General features: G+C 46.1%; 1 protein-coding gene across 2 annotated transcripts in view; it reads right to left on the bottom strand.

Moving 5' to 3' along the window:
• The window catches only part of ZNF292 (zinc finger protein 292), a 635,852-nt gene that overhangs the window by 115,706 nt on the left and 499,350 nt on the right, over nt 1-20,796 (bottom strand). For both annotated transcript variants that reach the window (XM_086926593.1, XM_086926594.1), the window contains one exon: nt 11,766-11,902. In XM_086926593.1, the coding sequence (XP_086782719.1) occupies nt 11,766-11,902 (137 nt within the window). The remainder of the gene's footprint in view (nt 1-11,765; nt 11,903-20,796) is intronic.

Raw genomic sequence — 20,796 nt, 5'->3', positions numbered from 1 at the left:
AGAACTGCGGAGTCCAAACAGTAGTGTCGGTGAAAACTTGTATATTCTTCCACGTTGCTGCCCGGCCAATTTCTGGAAGGGATACCCCTGCAAATAAAGCTGCAGATATTGCCACTGACCTCCTAGAATGTGCTCTGACTCTTGCCGACAGAGGCCTGCCAGCCTTTTGATGACAGAATTGTATTGCACTTGTAATCCACCTGGACATATTCTGTTTGGAGAGTGGGAAACCTTTCCTTGGTGCACTGTATGCCACAAATAGTTGAGGTCTTACGGAAAGATTTTGTTTTCTCCAATTAAAACTTCAGGCCACGTCTGATGACCAATGAATGCAAAGCTTTCTCAGCCGATGCCTTAGGGTTCGGGAACAATGTCTTAAAAACTAATGGTTCGTTGAGGTGGAAATCCGATGGCAAATTTGGAATGAACTTTGGATTAGTTCGGAGCAGAACTTCAGCTGATCTGAATTGCAAAAAATGTTCCTTCATTACAAAAGCTTGTATTTCACTGACCCTTCTGGCTGAGGTCAAATCAAGTAACAAGGCCAACTTACAAGATAGGAATTCCATTTCTGCAGTGTGAATTGGTTCAAAGGGGTTTTTCATTAACTGTGAAAGAACCATGTTCAGTTGCCAGGCCGGTGGTTTTCTGACTGGTGGAAACACTCAAAAAAGCCCTTTGAGAAACACTTTAATTACTCTAGAAGACCATAAGGGAGAAGAAGCCGATCTTCTGTAACGTGAAATGGCAGCTTAGTGAACCTTAATAGAACTACGCACCAAACCTGATTTTGAGACGGTACGTCTTGTTGGTACGGTACGGCCCGGCTTTAGCTAGTATATTGCGGCATCCATTTACTAGAAATGTTCAAATGTCCGAATTCATTGTACTCAGGAGCCAAGCTGACAAATGCAGGCTCTTGAGGTTCAGTATCTGTCCCTGGTTCATAGTCAGGAAATCTGGAATCACTGGAAGTTTGAAGTGTGGGACTTGCGATAGGAGAAGCATTTCTGTGTACCATTGATGAGGTGGCCATGCCGAAGCGATGAGTATCAGTGTCCATGGCTCGACTTTCATCTTTCTCAGGACTCTTGGAAGAAGAAGAATGTGAGGAAAAGCGTAAGCAAAGATGCCGGACCATGCAATTGAAAAGGCATTCCCCCATGAACGTTGGGTATGCCAACTTGCATAGTACTGGCATTTGCTGTTCTGGGGAGTTGCAAATAGGTCAAAGTTCAGTGAGCCCCAGCACAGGAATACGTTCTTCGGGGTCTGGTGGTGCAGCTCGAATTCGTGACACGATGATGTCAGTCTGCTTAACGTGTCCGCAATCGTGTTCTGCCACCCTGCAACATGTTCCGCTCGAAGGTCGATCCCGTGGTCTACAACCCATTCCCACAACTTTTGGACTTCCTTGGAGAGAAGACAAGATTTTGTGCCCCCTTGTTTGTTTAAGTAGAGGATCGCTGTGGTATTGTCCGATCGGACTAGCACTGATGAATTCTGTATCCTGGGTAAAAAAAGCCTGTAGGTCCAGATACACAGCCTTCAATTCTAACAAATTTATGTGAGATTGAGTTTGAGCTTGATGCCATTTTCCACTTACTTGGAGTTCTTGTAGGTAAGCTCACCAACCCTCTAAGGAAGCATCTGTTGTGATCACTAGTCGTGCGGCCTCCTGATGCAAGGAAGTCCCTTCTGACAGATGGTCTGTGTCTAACCACCACTCTAGGGGCCTTCACCATACGAGGAGTTACTTTGACCATGTCGTCGAATGAGCCTATCGACTGTACCCACTGTCTGTCTAGCTTTTCCTGGAATGGGAGCATCCTGAGAGGACAAAACAGATTCAGTGTTATGCAGGGCGACATCATCCCTAAAAGTGATTTTAAAAGTCGGAGCAAAAGCAACTTTTTTTCTTTTGATGGAATTTGCTAGAACAAGGAATCACTGCTGATGTTCCTCTGCGGGTATACTTTTAAACAGACCGTGTCCAGTATCGCTCCTAAGACAATCTTTTGTGACTGATTCCGATTGGATTTTTGCTGATTTATAGTTAGATCCAAGCTTCTCAAAAGATCTGTGCAGGCCTCTGTGGAGTTTCATGCTCGGACGCGGCTTTGATAAGCCAGTCGTCTAGATACGGGAAGACTTGATGTTTCCGCTGTCTGAGAAATGCTGCAATCGGAGCGAGACAGTGAGCACCTATTTGAGACCAAATGGGAGCACTCTGAACTGGTAGTGGCATCCTCCTACCACAAATCTTAGGAATTTTGTGTTTTAGGTGAATAAATACATGGAAATCGGCATCTTGAGGTCTAATGTCATGAAATCGTGCTGGTTCAGGAGCTTTAGTACTTCTTGTAATGTTATCATTCTGAAACATTGTTTTTTCAGATATAGATTGATGATTTTGAAGGTCCATAATTGGTCTCAACTGCCTTAACTTCTTTTTGATTAAGAAGAAATGGGAGTAGAAACCTGTGCCCCTACTTGAGAATGGTGCTTTCTCTATCGCCCTCTTTGTACAGTATGATCTTTACCTCCTGTTGAAGAGCCTTGAGAGTTTGCAGTGAGAGGGTTGTGGGGGAGTTGTAGGAGGGGTTTAAGTAAATTCTAGAGTGTGTCCAAATGGAACTAGGTGCAGAACCCATTGGTCCGTAGTAACAGCTTGCCACTGGTGAAGGAAGTGTGAAATGTTGCCTCCCAGATGGGTAGGACGAGATTGAAACAATTGGCTTGTTGACCTGAGATTTGAAGCCAGCGATGCATCATTGGTGGCGGCAAGTATCCTTACCAGCCCTTGTCATCTTTCCCCTATTTGCTCTGACAGAGAAGGTCTGAGGCGGTTGTCTTTGTTGGAACGGAGGTCTGTATGACTGATGTGGAAGAATACGCCTGGTAACTATATTGCTGGTAACCCCTCTGTAGGAAGGTTGACCTCTACCCTTTGATCCCAGAAAGGGTAGTTTCCGGAGATTCCTTGATGGTTTTAAGGGCTTCCATTACATGGCTGCCAAAAAGAGCCTCTTCATTGTATGGAAGGTACAATATCTTGTTCTGGACCTCAGGGCGAAAGGAGGTGGCCTTCAGCCAACCCTGTCTCCTTAGGACTGCTGAATCAGCTAATTGTCTGAATCCTGTTACATTAACATCCATCGCAGAGTCTATAATCTTGTTTGATGTTCTTTCCCCTTCACGCAATATCTTTTTTGCCTCTTCTTTAATATCTTCGGGCAATTGATCAATATAGGAAGCAATCTCCGACAACATTTGGAGATCATAGCGCCCTAAAATCGCCAAGGAAATGGCTGCCTTTACTGGGAGAGTGGACATTGATGAGAATCTTTTCCCAATAGAATCTAAACTTCTGCCCTCTTTGTCGGGAGGCACAGAAAGGGATACTGCAGGATTCTTCGAGTGGCGTGGAGCAGCCTGCATTACTACTGAGTCCGGTTTTGGGTAACCTGTGAGGCACGCTGGGCCGTCCTTAATCGTTTTATACTTTTTATCTAGACGTGGGAGCACCGCTGGCACAGATGCTGGGTTCTTCATAATTCTAATCCCTTCCTCCCAAATAAATCAATTATGGGAATAGACCTCGCTGACTTACGAAAATGTGCCTTAACCGCATCGCTGCTGCGGTGATTTTTGCGCTGTGCTGCAAATTACCATTTTGCTGTTGTCATGACGAGCTCAGCTCGTCATCAGCACACGACACCCGTGGGTGATGACGAGCTGAGCTCGTCATCAGCATCGAAAGGGTTAAAGTCATATAGGAAGCAGTCTGCCTGTTTGCAAGGCATTGGAATGGCAAACCTTACCGCAGAACGCTCCAACAGATTGCGAAACCCCCCAATATCCTCAGGTGGGGAATCTACCAGAGGAGGAACAGGTGAGGCTGGTGAAGACATCTGTAGTCATCCCATTCAGAAGATGGAGGAACAGATTGAGGAGTATTCGACACTGAAGGGACTGTGAGAGCTCTAAACCTCACTGGCGATTTTACCTGAGGAGGAAGAGGCATAATAGACAGGTCCGAAGGTGGGAAGCGCTGTCTGTAGTCTTGCAGCATAAACTGCAAATCATTCACTAATGCAGACAGCATTGTGACCATTTCCCCAAGGTACTAATGATGTTGTTCAGGCTGGGTATAATAGGTTTGACCATAGTAATCTTGTGCTTTCGCGTTATCGTCTGGTTGGCACTTGACGTGTAATTCTGAAGGGCTATCTGCAACGCCGAAGGGACCTTCATCTTCATCCCCTTCCTCAGAATCTCCCTCCTCCAAAAGGTGTGTGGGTAAGAGAGGAGTAATTTTGCTTGGTGAGGTGTGTTCAAGCGTAATTTCTGATGTCAGAATCTTTTTTGGCGTAGTCAATTTCAAAGATGCAATCTTTGTCGATTACGTTGACAACTGTGTCAACGACGGCGTCTTCACTTCTACAGCCTTGACTGTACTTGCCTTAGGCGATGTAGTCGTCGACGACGATGACTTTGTTGGCGGAGGGGATTTCGTCATCACCTGTAGGGTCTTCGATGGTAGAGACTTAGTGGACGCTGGTGACTTCAATTTAGTCTATGGCAATGAGTCCGGCGATGAGGGAACACTCATCGACTGTGAAGACTTCGCCGAACCGTCATAGACTTATCCGTTGATGGAGGCGACGTAGACTATGATCCCGTCGACGGTATCTTCTTAGATGATGTAGTCAGTTTCGACGATGAGAACTTCAGCAACGGTGTGTCTGCCTCCTTGTGAGAGATCAAGGAGATGGTTGATAAAACTGGACCTCACGTCGACGATGTAAGGGTCGTCGACGATGAAACATGTAGTCAACGTGCCAGAAATGCATCCTCTTGTCGTCGACGGTGCTGAAGTACTTTCCTTTATTGACTGAAAACTTCCAAACAGAATTTCAGAAATAGGCTTTTTGAACGTCATTTTAAGTTCTGTAGGAGGTGTTTTTGGTTCAGTCACAGTCCTTCGCTGTTCTTTTTTATGAGATCCTTTGCGCTCAGAGAAAGACTCATGAGACTATTTCTTGACGCACTTTTTAGAAGGTTCTTTATCAGACTGTGATGACTCTCATACCCTTTTCGAAGAAGCTTTTGTAGATGTAGACTGGTCACTCTTGGGAGTCTGACACAGGGTCTGATCTAGTTTTTAATTTTTGAAGCCAAATGAGAGGACGCCTTTCTCTGTCTCGAAGGGTTTTATTAGAAAAAGTAGGGCAAATCTTGCATCCAGATGCCTTACGAGATGGATATAGGCAGTAAATGCAATTCTTGTGGGGATCATCCACATAAAGACTTGTCTTCAGGCAAGTGACACATTCTCTGAAGAGAGCCTTCTTAGCCTTGTCAGACATAGTCCAAATACACTGGAACCCACAAAAGTTGTATGAGGATATTAAAAAATGTATATAAAATTTTACTTTACTGTTGAAGAAGACCAAAGTTCTCTTTTCTTGATGAGAACAACTGAGCAGAGCTCAGAGGAGACTCCCAAGCACAACGTGCGGTAGAAAATCTGAGGTTCTGAGCTTCCTTCAGGAGTGTTCTAGAGGGTGATTAGTGCTGATTGTTTGATGCAAAAATGTGGTCCTTTTCGTTATAAGGACTAGGGTAGGTTATTAAACTAAGAGGCCTAGAGCTTCTTTGGTCTATACCTATTAGTGTATTATGACTATTTAAGTCTATTACTACTACTACTATTTTAAGTAGCAGGGACTCCCATCATGATGACGGGGAATGATTCAAGCATGTGACTGGATGAAAGTTCCAATACTGTAAGTCTACTGTTAATCCCCGGAATCAAAATTCATGTCCGCATCCCACTACTTCTGTTCCTAACCCGAAAGAGGCTTGCACATCGACCTAAAGGAAAAGGCTACTTGCCAGTATTGGTAAGCTTAGTTTGTTGGCTCCTGTGAGTTTTGGGGTCTGCTGATGTGGGGTTCGCTATGGCAGCCCGACTTTTGTTTTTATGCAATATTTTAAAATTGATCTCTTTCTGCATTAAATTGTATGTTTGTGTTGCGGAGGTTTAGAACTGTTCTACTTTGTGTTACCTAATTTTTAGTAATATTCACTAATACTCACTCACCGCACTAGTTTTAGTGTAGTTGGTGACCTGGCTGCCTTCCTTGTCATCAGCGTGCTGTGCTCCGTGTTGGCTGAGCCCGTCCATGCGAGCGGATCCGCCATCTTAGAGGCAGCGCTCTAGTCTTTTGCAGCTAGAACATACAAAATTGGACGCTGGCGCAAGTGCGCAGCGGACGCGGCGGCAGTGCGCCAAAAGGCAAGCCCGTCTGCGCCCATCCGCGCTAAGAACGCGCTCAACGCCAGCCATGCTGCTGGTTTTTCCTGTTATCAGAGGCCTGCTAAAGGGTGCTTCCCGGTCAGCTATTACAGTGAAGAGCTTCATTTTATTGGTAAGGTGGGCAGGGGTAAGGGGGCCCTTGATTTTGTTCAGTCTGCCTTTCCTTTATCTGATTTTCTTGACACCGGATTATTATCCTGTGGACTTTTAAATGTTAGGTCTCTTCCTAAGCACTTCACGGAAATTCAGCTGTTGCTGGAACATCATGAACTTGAGGTCCTGTTTATGACCGAGACCTGGACCTCTCCCGATTGTGAGATTGATCTTGGCTGGAGTTGCCCACCTGGCTATAACATTTGCCATAAACCTAGATCGAATTGGAGGGGTGGAGGAGTGGGGTTGATTTTCAAAGACAGCTTGAATTTGGTTATCTTTGATGTGGTCACAGGTTTTGAGCTACTCTGCTTCGTTATCAAGAATGATGATGGTCAAGCCCCAACTGGGATTATCTGCTATTGTCCTCCTGGGGTTTTCAGTGTACTGAAGCAGCAACTACTGCTAGAGACTTTCACTGACATGGCGGCTACTCACCATCGATTGGTGATCCTGGGGGATTTTAATCTTTGGTTTAATGGGTCGCTTGATTTCGCCTATTCCAATGTTCTTCATTCCTGTGAAGGCCTGGGCCATTTTCAGCAGGTGTCCAAGGCCACTCATATAGGAGGGTATATGCTTGATTTAATTTTTTCAGAGGCTAATCACCTTTTATTGAGGAAATTCTGCCAATGGACTGGACGGACCATTCGCTGATCAAATTTGTTGTTGATGTTGCTACTTACAATTCTCGGGCAACAAATTCTGTTCGCTTCTATGTGAGTAGAGATTGGAAGTCCCTCTTGCGAATGAAGGGTAATGCCCCGCTATTCAGGGTAGAGGATTGTTTTTCCTCAGATAGGCAAGCTGATGAGAACTATGTTTCCTTCTGTAGTGAGATCACCTCAACCCTGGATTTATTTGCCCCCTTAAAAAAAATCATCGTAATAGGGGCAGACCTTCAGCTGCTTGGTTTATTAAAAACTTAAAAAACATGAATTTGGAATGTAAGCATGCTGAAAGGAGGTGGAGACGTAGCTATCATGACGTTGATAAGACTATGTGGAAGTCTAAGATTGCGGGATATAAGAAAGCGATCAACATGTCTAAGGCGGACTATTTTTCCTCCTTGATACTTAAGGCCCCCAACAGTTCGAGAAGTATTTTTAATATCTTGAACAGCTTGACCACCCCTGAATGTTCTAAGAACGTGATACCTTCCTCCCAAGAGCTCTGTGAGGACCTGCCTAGGTTCTTCCATGATAAAATTAAAATCATTATTGAGGATCTGGGAGGTGGTCAACAACCCTCGGGGGCGGCAAACACTATGACTATCGGATGTAACGATAGGGCAGACATGGATGCTGAGGCTTTGGCTGTTTGTGTAGAAGGAGAGGCCATCAACCACCTTTCTGAGAGTTTGTGCCTCTAGGAGTGGATGACTTTTAATAGGGTAGCCTATGGTGTCCACTCTGGGTCTCCTCTTGATCCTGTGCCCCATAAAATAGGGATTGAACTTAAGGCAGAGCTGTTCCCCACTCTTCGACTGATCTGCAATCAGTCTGTGTCTAGTGGTGTGGTCCCGGCCTTGTGGAAACAAGCATTGGTGACACCCCTGTTAAAAAAGCCTTCGCCTGACCCAAAGTGTCCTAAGAACTTTAGGCCTATCTCTCTCCTGCCTTTCCCAGCTAAAATCGTGGAGCGAGTGGTGAGTAGCACTCTGCCAAGTTTTTGGAACAACATATCTTGCTGGAGGAGGTGCAGTTTGGCTTTCGGCCGGCCCATGGAACTGAAACGGCTCTAGTGACCGTGATGGACGAACTTCAGATGCGGGCAGACAGGGGGCTGGCAGCTGTTTTGGTTTTGCTCGACCTGACTGCCGCCTTTAACACAGTCAACCATGGGATCCTGCTGAATAGACAGAGGTTGGGGTGATGGGAGCTGTCCTGAGGTGGATCCAGTCATTTTTACGGGACAGACAGCAAGCGTTATCCCTCCCCCTTTTCAATCCACCTACTCCAACATCTTGCATGGCGTACCACAGGGCTCGGCTATCAGCCCTATTTTATTCAATATTTACTTGAAACCTGATTGCGGTCATCAAAAAGCATAACATTAACATTGTTTATTATGCGGACGACACACAGTTTATTTTCTCCCTTGAGGGAGACCAGTCAACCCCGTTAGAAGTGTTTCATAATTGCCTGCGTGATACGGCTATCTGGCTGAAGGAGAAATCGCTGCAATTCAATGCAGATAAGACAGAGGTGCTTTATTGTCCTAGGGATGGAATTCCCTCTGTTTTGCCTTGTAATTTTTGGCCTGCCACTACCTCGTCCATGGTTCAACCAGTGAAGAAGGTCCGTAATCTTGGCATCATGTTTGATTACAAACTCTCTCTGGAATCTCAGGTCATGAAAACTGTGACCTGCTGTCTGGCTATTATTAAGTCAATACGGATTAGGTCAATGCGGAAGATCCTTCCTCTGCTTCCATCTCATGCCCGGGCATTGATAGTATGCAGTACTATTCTTAGTAGACTTGATTATTGTAATGCTCCGTTTCTCGAGTCTCCTAAATTTTTGTTTGATAGGTTGCAGAGGATTCAGTCTACTGCCGCCAAATTGCCCTTGGGGTGGCCCAGAAGATCAGCCTCCTCGGCGGCTATGGCAGAACTGCATTGGCTTCCGCTGAAACAAAGAGTCCAGTTCAAGTCTCTCTGCATAGTGTTTAAAGCCTTACATAGGTTGGGGCCTGTGTCTATGCAGAGAAAGTTTGAATGGTATGCACCTGCGAGATGCCTTCACTCTTCTTTAGCAAGACTTGTAAAAACTCCCAGAATTAGGAAAGTCAGGGCAGGCGGCCGATCCTTCGGGTACGCTGTTGCCAAACTTTGGAATCAGTTCCCTCTGGAGCTAAGACAAGTTAGTGATCTTTGTGTCTTTAGAAGGAGACTCAAAACCTGGTCGTTCCTAAAACCTAGTTGAATGTCGGCTCCGGTGCATCTTTTTGTCCTTTTCTTATCTAGAGCCAACAGCGCCAGGATGCCTTTTGGTGACAGTGCTCTTTACAAGTTAAATAAATAAAATAAATTAATGCATCTTTTCTTGGCATGTAGAGCTGCAGAATATCATACTTTTGCAAAGATCGCCATTTGGTGTTGGGTTTTTGTATATAATACATTGCTATCATAATGTCTGTGCGGACAAGGACAGTTTTGTTGACGAGATGTAGTTAGAATGATTTTAATGCTAGAAAAATTGTCAGTAATTCTAGGTGATTGATGAGTAGAACTTTTTGTTGAGTGGTCCAGCTGCCCTGAATTGTGTGGTTTAGGAGATTGGCTCCCCAGCCGGTGAGCGATGTGTCCTCTGTTAGCACTATTTGCGGAACTGGGTCTAGGAACGGCCGCCCTTTGGAAAGGTTTTGTGTGTTCCACCACTGCAGAGAGCAGTGTGCGGCTGTCCACCAACACCAGATCTGAAAGCTGATCTTGAGCCTGGTTCCACTGATGTGCTAAGCATTCCTGTAAAGGGTGCATCTGAAGTCTTGCATGAGGTACTATTAAAATGCAAGAGGCCATCATTCCTATCAGCTGCATAAACACTCAAGCGGTAGGGACTGTTGGGGTTAGAATTTTGTGATGAGGGTTTGCAAACTGGCTATCCTGGCTGGATTGGGGTATGCAAGAGCTTTGGAAGTGTCTATTGTGGCCCCTAGATACTGATGTAGGTAGGAGGACTGTAGATCGGACTTGCTATGGTTTATTGCGAATCCCAGGTTGTGGAGCAGCTGAATTGTTTTTGGGAAGTCGTCCAGGTATGGAAACACATGAATCTGTTGTGTGCGCAAGTGTGCGGCTACTACCGCCAGACACTTTGTGAAGACCCTGGGTGCTGTGGTTACTCCGAATGGAAGAACCTTGAACTGATAGATTTGGCTGTCCACTGTGAACCTTAGATATTTCCAGTGAGTAGGGTGTATAGGGATATGGAAGTAGGCATTCTTGAGGTCTAGAGTGGCAAGGAAGTCGCCCTGTTGAAGTAGTGGAAGGATTTGTTGAAAAGTGATCATGTGAAAGTGGTCTGACTGTATGTAGAAATTGAGAGGTCTGAGGTCCATTATTGGTCTGCGAGTACAGTCCTTTTTGGGGATTAGAAAGTATAGGGAGTAAACCCTGTCCCTTGGTGTTGTAGGTGCACTGGTTCTATTGCCTGCTTTTGAAGCATTGAGAGAACGTCTGTTTGAGGAGCGCAAGATGTTCCGTGTACATGGGACACTGTTTGGGTGATTTGTTGGGGGGAGTTGTGGTAAGTTTCAGGCAGTAACCATACTGGATAATTTGTCTCATCCACTAGTTCAAAAATCGTTGCCGGTAGGGGGAGCAGGTTGGCAAATAGCTTTTCCATGCAGATGAATGGGATGTCCGGCTCACCATGGATCCATGTATGCATGTGAGCACCCTGCGCTGCTCAGTAATATAGTTCAAAGTCTGGTGCCCCCAGACCTCCCATACTATATGGAAACGTGAGCACCTGCCATTGTACTCTCGCCTGCTTACCCGCCCATGCCAGTTTTATCATAGATTGTTTGAGCCTCTGTAAAAAGGCATGCGGTAATACTATTGGTAGATTTGTGACTATGAACAGTAGTCTAGGTAAGACTACCATCTTCATGACGGAGATGCATCCCATAAATGAGAGTGGCAGCCGGCACCAGGACTCCACATCATCCTCTAACTTGCTAATTGCCGTGCCGTAGTTCTCCCGAAACACTATCTCCGAGTTAGTGTGTAACTAGACGCCCAGCTATCTAAGAGTATGTGGACCATCGTAATAGGAACTCCATCTCAAATACTTCTGTGGTCGGGGTAAGAGGGAACGCTGTAGACTTTGCCCAATTCACTATCAAACCAGATAGTGCACCAAAGTATACCACCTCTCTGAGGACAGCAACATTTATACTTAATGTGCATTGCATTTATAAGATTTCAAACATTGTTTGAAACCAAATATGGAAAATGTTTCCTTTTAGATAAACAATAGTTTTAAATGGACAAAAACTGGGATTTGAATGGATTTTTAAAAATGTGCTCCAAAAGTGGAACTAGGGTAGAGATATTATTTGAGGTCGATGGAAAGGAAATACGATGTCATGACAGATAATGTATGACTTAAACAATAGAAAGATCAAAGTAGTCATTTCTAGCATTAAAGCCATTCACAAAATATGAAAAGGGCAACTGCATAGTTGTCTAAAAGAACAAAAAAGCTTTTCCAACATTGTTGTGCAATAGGTCAATGAAAAGTTGTAAGGAATCTCATTTGAATGTAGTTCTATAACTTACCATGCACAGTCCATATCTCCAAGCTGAAGCTGGCGGGATAGGAATGCTGCACATATAATCAATGCTGTTTTTTCATCTCCTTCAGACTCAAGATTACATATCATTTCCAAAGCATCTTTGCAATCCATTTTTGCAATCTAGTGAAAATAAAAAATGTGTCATGGGATATCCATTTGTTTCAGGATCTAAACATAATGCATTTTTGTTGGGAAGATGCCATATCAGAATTTTATGTAGTGAGAGGCATAATGAAACAGTATCAGAATAAACTACAAATATGTTGAAAACTTCACGTATAAGCCTCCAATCAATGCCAAGGTAATGCAGTGGTTATTAAATGACACCAGTGCTAAGAAGCACCATGAACAAGCATTTACAATGCAATAGGTCTCGCAGCATTACAGTTTGAGTTATTGGCATTGTGTATGACAATGCCAATAGCTATAACATTTGCAAATGTGACACCTATAGCATTTGTAATGCAATATGAGTTGTATTTACATGACTTAGAAGTATTGATATTAGAAATAACAATGGCTTTTCATTTTTTTAATACTTAAATAAAAGTTATTGTAATTGAGTTGGTGGAAGGGTGAAGTGGGTCGTGTCCCCGAGTGATGTGGTGGTGTCCCGAGTGATGTGGTGGTGTCCCCGAGTGATGCCCCCGAGTGATGTGGTTGTGTCCCCGAGTGACGAGTGGTGCCCCTGAGTGATGTGGTGGTGACCCAGAGTGGTGTGGTGGTGTCCTTGAGTGAAGTGGTGGTGTCCCCGAGCGAAGTGGTGGTGTCCCCGAGCGAAGTGGTGGTGTCCCCGAGCGAAGTGGTGGTGTCCCCGAGCGATGTGGTGGTGTCCCCGAGCGATGTGGTGGTGTCCCCGAGCGATGTGGTGGTGTCCCCGAGTGATGTGGTGGTGTCCCCGAGTGATGTGGTGGTGTTCCCGAGTGATGTGGTGGTGTGCCCGAGTGATGTGGTGGTGTCCCCGAGTGAAGTGGTGGTGTCCACGAGTAATGTGGTGGTGTCCCCGAGTGATGTGGCGGTGTTCCCGAGTGATGTGGCGGTGTCCCCAGAGTGATGTGGTGGTGTCCCTGAGTGATGTGGTGGTGTCCCTGAGTGATGTGGTGGTGTCCCCGAGTGATGTGGTGGTGCCCCCAGAGTGATGTGGTGGTGCCCCCAGAGTGATGTGGTGGTGCCCCCAGAGTGATGTGGTGGTGCCCCCAGAGTGATGTGGTGGTGCCCCCAGAGTGATGTGGTGGTGCCCCCAGAGTGATGTGGCGGTCCCCCTGAGTGATGTGGCGGTGCCCCTGAGTGATGTGGCGGTGCCCCTGAGTGATGTGGCGGTGCCCCTGAGTGATGTGGCGGTGCCCCTGAGTGATGTGGCGGTGCCCCTGAGTGATGTGGCGGTGCCCCTGAGTGATGTGGCGGTGCCCCTGAGTGATGTGGCGGTGCCCCTGAGTGATGTGGCGGTGCCCCTGAGTGATGTGGCGGTGCCCCTGAGTGATGTGGCGGTGCCCCTGAGTGATGTGGCGGTGCCCCTGAGTGATGTGGTGCATGGCAGTGGTGGTGTCCGTGTGTGCATGGCAGTGGTGGTGTCCGTGTCAGTTCTGTATGTTTGGACTGCAGCACTGACTTCAGCACAGTGACCACATCTGATAAGGTTTGCATTATGGACCCTACAGAAAACAGATACATTGTGGAGACAGTACACATACAGCACGTCGAAGCAAGTCCAACATCCGTTTACTTCTGAAGGAGTATACCATCCTTAGGGATGTGTTTACATGTTTGCATCTTCTATAATTTGAGCTGGAGACAAGCTCTCAGAGGAAGCCACTTGGCGAACTGTTTCAGCACTTCAAATAGCCCCCCACATGTGAAATTAAACCTGCCAAGCGCCAGGAGGCCATTCAAAACATACACACTGAAAGAAAAGATAGGATGGGTGTGCAACCACACCAGATGACGCCTAACTCCTAGAGTTGGGTGACACAGTACGAGTCTGTGGGGGATGAGGACTAACATTTGAATGTAATCTTCTCCAAAGGAAGGGCAGACAAAAACTTTAAATTGAGACGTGGAAGCAACAACGCAAGTTAACCAAGGTACAGCTGCTCCAGTGCACATGACTTCCTTTCTGTTGGCCACATTACCAGTTCTAGTACCAGGATGACTGAACAGGCTCCGCCCATGTACCACCCTCTGATGAAACGAATCAAGTGAAGATAAAAATAACAGACACATGCCACCCTCACCTCTACTGCCTGTGCAGGGACATATGATACTGGTATGGGTTCTAACCAACCCCTTTTGTTTCAGCTCCTCAAGTTCGCAGAGAGCCTAATTTGGCGTAAATTATGCATGGACCCGTACATCATGCTTTTACCCAGCAAAATCTCCTTTTTGGTTGCTATTTATACCCTCTTTGACGTGCATGATGTATGGTCGGGTCTCCTCCAACATCCTCATATTGCTTGCTGTACAATGGCTGCTATCTGAGCACCTCCAGGGGGCAGGACAGACCCAGCATCCGTTACATCCACCACCGGCCAGACTGACATCCATCACACCATAAAATGTCCAGCGTGAGGGGGCACGCGCGCCGGTTGTCACCGTATGAGGGCGCACATCAGTGGCAGCGAGGGTTATCACAGTCTCATTACCCGTCCACTCCCTGGGGGTGGCAGAGAAAAACACAAACCAGTCCCAGTAAATCAAGTGCTCTATCATTCGCCACTCTTCACTCCCCTCCTAACACAGCAACCAATGTCAAGATAAGCCTCGTTCTGGTCGTCACGAGCGACAGCAAAACAACTTCCACTCTTGCACTGTGGCTTCTATGACGGTCTGGTGGCTTAGGGCTCTGTGTCTGACCTTGTGGTTGCAGGTTCAAATCCCGGCGGGTCCACTCATCCTTCTGAGTCGATAAACTGAGCACCATTGAGTTGGGTATCAATAAACATCTGTTATTCAACCCCCAGGATGCTGCTCTGACTGAGACCTCTTCTCACTGCCTGCAGTGCGCTACTTTAACTCTCTACGGCTTCCGGCCGGACGGCGTCCCAGAGACCCTGGACTTTTAGCCCCCCCCCCCCAAGGCGCCTGCGGTCGCTTCTTCTCAGGTCTGCTACAAGCACGAACTAAAGACGCTGCATAATCTACTGATATCTACATTGAAGCACAGTGCACTCTCTGTGCGACACTACCGACTGCACTGTGCACGATCAAACCACTTGTATATTCTGCCCAGCAGTGCGCCTACTGTACGGAACCTACACTAGTTGACATTGTATCCGTAGGCCTGTGGGTCCTGAACACTCATTCAGATTAACTTTGCTGAATTTTCTCGCTCTGATGAGTTGTCCCACTGCATGAAATGCTACAGCAGTACTTAGAAACTGGACGTTGTAGTATTTGCTTGTCTAAGTAGTTCCATTGTTTTTAATATCGCGCTCATGAAATCGCTATTTTTAAAGTACAAGTCAGTCTGATAGAAGTTGCCTTAAGGAGTGAAGTTTGACTACTTTTTTTTCAAACCTGTTTCCATAATCGGTGTAAACGCCCAGTGCCTACTTGGCGATATCCTCGCCCTGTAAATATAATAACATCGAAAGATACACGTACACGCGATGTGGGTGCTAAATATTGTACATTCATTGTGCCGAAAACACCATCCTTTGAACACCTGCCATTACTAATGTCGCTGACAATGTCTAATGCGCACGCTTTGCCATGAATCCTGTTACTGTATGTGAAGTTATTATACTTCACAATAGTTGCGATATACTCGTGAAACTCATGACAGCAAAATTCCAAGCTATGTTCTGGATGAAGCAAGGCTGAAGCAGATGCCACAATCAATAATCGAGGACACTTACTAAGCTCGTTCTCCGACTTGACAGTAAATGAAGATGGAAGTGCCCCCGGAATCCCGCCGCGGCCGCCCCGGAAGTCAGGCACGGTCGCCTGTGACGGGGGCGGGGCCACGTCCAGACCGGAAGAGGAGGCAGGCGGAGTCAATGCGTCTCGCGGCCCGGGGCTCCTGTGAGCGGTGTGGAGCCCCGGGGCCGCGCTAGCAGGAGGTTGGGCGCCGCGTGTTGAGAGAAGAGTCCCTGACATTGGCCAGGTAAGTTCCAAAAGGCTGGGGGGGGGGGGGGGGGGCTTGGTGCACTTGTGTGTGTGTGTGTGTGTGTGTGTGCGTGTATGCTCGTGTGTGTATGTATGTGTGCGACGGTGACGGCGGGGGAGGAGGGGGGGCCTCGGTGCACTTGTGTGTGTGTGCGCGTGTGTATGTGTCAGGGGGGGGTGTCTCTGTATGTATGTATGTGCGTGCGTGGGCGCTTGTGTGTGTGTATGCGCATGCGTGTGTGGTGCTTGCGCTTCCCAGGAGACAGCGCCTGGCCACAGCGCGCGTTCCAGTTTCAAATCGGCTCCAAGGATGCGCGCGGCCGGGACTGTCTCCTGGGAAGCACAGTCGCTAACAATAGATCTCTAGCGAGACACAGCGCTGACGCGCTGTGTTTTCGCTACGAGACCTAAAAATATATTTCCTTGTAATTCTTCAGTATTTACCATCCTCTTCAGATTCACAGTTTCAACAGTACCACACCACTGTATCATGCAAATTAAAATAAATAAGTCCATTCATAAAGACTGCCAACATCAAAGGAATTTTGATTTTAGGAATGAGGCAACCTGCCTAGTGCATTAATCACAGGCCCCGTTACACAATCCCTAACAAATACATGAAAATTACCAATCCACAAAAGTACGACACATTGAGGGAATTTATAAATCAGCAAGACATCGAGAAAAATAAGTTATCTGTAAAACAGTCAGCATTTCTACTGCTTTTACACATTTAAATGCTTTTTGAATACTCTAACATGTACACATATAAAACTATTATTAATCATCCAAGGAGAGATGATGAGTCACAAGAATCTATAAAAGATGTTGCCATTGGAGAAAGAAACATTACTTACTTAAAATACTGAGCTTCCACAGCAGAATTTTTCAATGATAGTCAAACAGAGGACTTGTTTTGCCACAGGGCAGAATCCCGGAGCATCTCATGAGACAGTTATTTTTGTAAAAAGCATATTTAAATGGAATGAAATAACAAGTTACTTACCTTACTTATCTGAAAGAGCCAATATTTAGCCACAGATTCCTTACCTTAGAATTTCCCCAGGTGTCAGACTGGAGCTGGAAGATTTTTTGTGACCAGTACTCTTGCGCACCAATAGGTGTTGTTGATAGTCTCAAAGCGTTTGTATCGTCCATGCCAGAAGAGACTTCCACGTCACCTATTTAGGTGCCACCTCGGCACACTGAATTCAGTTTGTTTTCAGGACTTCTAGCTGCAGATTCCTCCATGAAGGTGGGTGTGCGGAAACATTTAAACTAGAAGGTCCTGCAGGACCAAATGGGCGAAATGCCTGTCCCTGCGTACTGGACTGTCCAGACAGTAATGCTTGGTAATTGAGTGCAGGGAAGCCCATGTTGCTGCCTAACGCAGTGGTCGCAGCTTTAGCACAGGTGGAATAAGCCCATAAGACTTAAGGAAGCTGCTTCTTTGCCTCTGGGTAGCAGATCTTGATACAGAGAACGACCAATCAAGAGAGCATTCTTTCTGCACCACCCGACCTTTCTTCGCACCAGCATATCCCACAAAGAGTTAGTCGTCCACCCGCAACTCTCATGTGCTGTCAAGTTAGAATGACAATGCTATTTTTGGACCAAGATGGTCGAGTTGCTCCTCTTCCTTAGGGGGATGTAGAAGACCATAGAAGGTGGGCAAGTTGACAGATTGGCCTGCATGAAATGTCACCAATTTCTGGAGGAAACAAGCCCTAGTGCGAAGCACCAGTTTGTCAAGATAAACTGAAAGTGGGTAAATGAATTTTTCTGTACAATATCACTTACAACAACAGACGTGTACCATCTTGAGGGAGGGACGCCTTGCTGCCAGTATAACATTGCCGACTTCAGGAGGAAGGTCGAAAGCTATTAACTACTGCCTCTCAAGCTCCACGCAAGAAGACTGAGAGTTGACCGGTTTGGATAGAGGCCGAAACATCAGTATCATAGCCTTTAATATCCTGGACTCGCTGCTCTGGAGGATAAGCCTGAACAGCTTCTTTGAAAGGGAGCGTCTGAAAGGGAGTCGGATGTGACTTTGGCATGTTGACAGTTGATAGCAGGAGGTGGGAGACTACTGCCTGGGGCAAGCCTGCCTTCAGCTGCCAGTCATCAAGATGGGGGAAGACTGGCACCCCTAGCCTGCACAGATGAGCTTTGGTGAACACCAGAGGGGCGCTGGTAAGGCAAAAAGGAAGCACAGCGGGTGAAAACATTCATAGCCTACCGTAAACCACAGATAGCGCCGATAGGATATAAAAATAGGAATCCTGAAAGTCCACCGCTACCAGTGGCTGTTTCTGAGTGAGGGCGTCTGGGCTCCGCCCCCTTTACTTTCGACCCCAGGATCAGCAATTGAAAAAGTGAAAACAAACTGTTTTTATCTGTTTAAAAAAAGAAAAACATGCACGCACACACATACACGTCTAGATTGGAGCAGTGGCTGTTGCAGGAATGACTGACAAGTCTCATGTCATGTGACACACTTCGAGCCATTCCAAACTCTTGCATTCCCTAATGCTGCCTGTGGGCGGATCCTGAGTCTACAGTATTTGCCAAGCGGACATCTCACAGCCCTGAGGTCTGTGATGTCATCAGCTCGGCAAATACCATAGCCTTGAGGACCATTCTCCACCCCCTGATGACGTGCATGAAAAGTTATACCCAGGCGCTTCAGGCTGACGCCTTGTAGCGCCAGGGGCTTCACGTCAGTCAGGGACTGGAGAGGATGGCAGCCCACCCTTTCCCAACTCGTCACAAGGAGGTGGGTCCCACCCTGTGACTTGTTGGGAAAGAGGCAACCGGGAAGCTGAGAAAACGAGTCTGTGCAGTTTGTCATCATGATTTTTGAAGACCCACTGTGCAGAATCTAACTGTCTGCTTACCACGCTCCTGTTATTTGCAGGACCGAGTGGACACAATTTGCAGCTCCAGCCTCTTCGTTTGACTAGAAGTGACATCCAGTAGCTAAGGAGCAGCATTCAAGGTGGTGTGCACAGCAGGTACATTTCGGCATCAACTTTATGCTTCCCTGATCCCTTGACACTCCCAACGGTGCCCTGCAGACAGTGCATCCCCAACCCTGTGAGCGGACCAGGCCCCAAGTGAAGGTAGGTAAGTGAAAAAAAAAGCGGGCTCAGAAAAATAAAGTATTGGCAGAGATTGACTCTAGGCACCAGCACACTGAAGTCACTGCTGGATGCATTTGCAAAGCCACAAAGAATTACCGTCACCGGAACAGAGCATGTTGCTCTGTCAATGACTGTACTGTTAAACTAGAGTCCGGCCTCAGCAGCGAGTAACTTGGAGTGCTTCACAAAGTATTTCTTTTCAGCTCTATGAAAGGAAATGAGCAGGGCTCTGAAGTGCAAGCCCCATTGAAGGTGGGGGGTCAGGCATGAAGCTATTACTGCTATAAATCAGCAGCTGTGATCGCATGTGCCAGTCTGCAGAAGTCGATTAGATTAACGCTAATTGCTAACTTTTACAGCATTCTTGCAGTTACATTTTTTGTGGCACTTTCCTGAACTTGTTGAAGGTCATTTGCAGTGTGTATGATGGCTTCAAAATTATCTGCCAATCATGCGCTGGAATATCTGCAAGAATGACAATCAAGCTGAACCCCAAGCTTGGGCTATTGTTTGAAGACGTGAGAGTTCATATCATGGTGAAGTCCTGGCATTGACAGTCGTAGCATGTATGCTGTGAGCATTGATAAATTTGTAGGACTAAGAAACTGAACTCAAGATTACTCCATTGTTTGATGGGTTGCCTTCTACGCACTAACAGTACTTCATAGGCCATGTTTGTGTAAATGGGCTTTGTGGATGGTTAGCTGGGCCAATTACCAAATTTGGGGTGTATATCTATTTTTGGTCAGCTTTTGCCTTCTTATTCTATTTGATTGACAACTGAAATAGGTTTTTTACTTTTGAAAATAGTACATATTTTTGCTTTAAAAAAAGGTTAAACAAAGCAGTGAAGTTTCATAAACACAAAAAAATGGAGAGAAATCACTTAAGGGACTGTGAGACCAACTCTTCTAGCATAGCATTATTTACACTAACCACTCTTGGGTCAAGAATAGGCAGTTATTACTTGAGTGGAGACAAATGTATTCACAGTGGGTTTCATCCAAATGAACCTTTTCAGAAAACTGATATGGTTGCACTGGGCAAATCATACATTTTTGTCCTCCTTTCTTTCTTGTTTTTTACCACCCTGAGTCGGTCTTTTTCATTTTCAAAAGCATTATTCTAAAGCAAGAGTCTAGGTGCCAAAAGGGAAATGGTACCAGTTTGTTCTACTAACTTGAGATGACAGTCTAACTCAGTTTGTTAGCTTTTGCTTGATATTACTGCTTCAGTGAATGAAATGTATCCATGTTCTCTTTTCTAAAGATATCAAAGTTCCTGAAGTTCCGGTACTTGGTGTACATTAAAGACTATGAGGGTCCCTCACAAGGGTGTGTACCTGGCCACCTTAATGGAATGCGGGCATAGCTTTATCTTCCAGATCTGTGCACTTGCAAGACTGCTGCTAGGCTGCGCATTTCTCAGTCACTTGTGACCATTTCCACTGTTCTCCCACAGAAGTGCTGCCCGAGCTGCATATTCCGTTGGACATTGGAACCATTTTAAGGGCTGTGGCAACAGCTCAAGTGGGTGTGCAGGAGAACAGATGTGTATGCTCGTGTACAGCTGCTAAGCCAGCTCCAGGGCTGTGTGATTTTGTACACTCCAAAGTTGCGTCTACAGCAGTCTGCAGAACTGTTGCAGTCCCATTTAATTCTGTTTTTACATTTTAAATGTTCTTGAAGCAGTTTTACTTCATTGGTCCTACACCCAAACCAAGTGATATATGTACCGAGAGGAGCAGCAAAGCCTCTAGAAGCA

Source organism: Lissotriton vulgaris, chromosome 6, assembly GCF_964263255.1.
Source record: "Lissotriton vulgaris chromosome 6, aLisVul1.2, whole genome shotgun sequence".
Taxonomy (NCBI): Eukaryota; Metazoa; Chordata; class Amphibia; order Caudata; family Salamandridae; genus Lissotriton; species Lissotriton vulgaris.
Note: the sequence above shows the minus strand (reverse complement) of the source record. Positions and strands in the feature narration are given on the sequence as shown.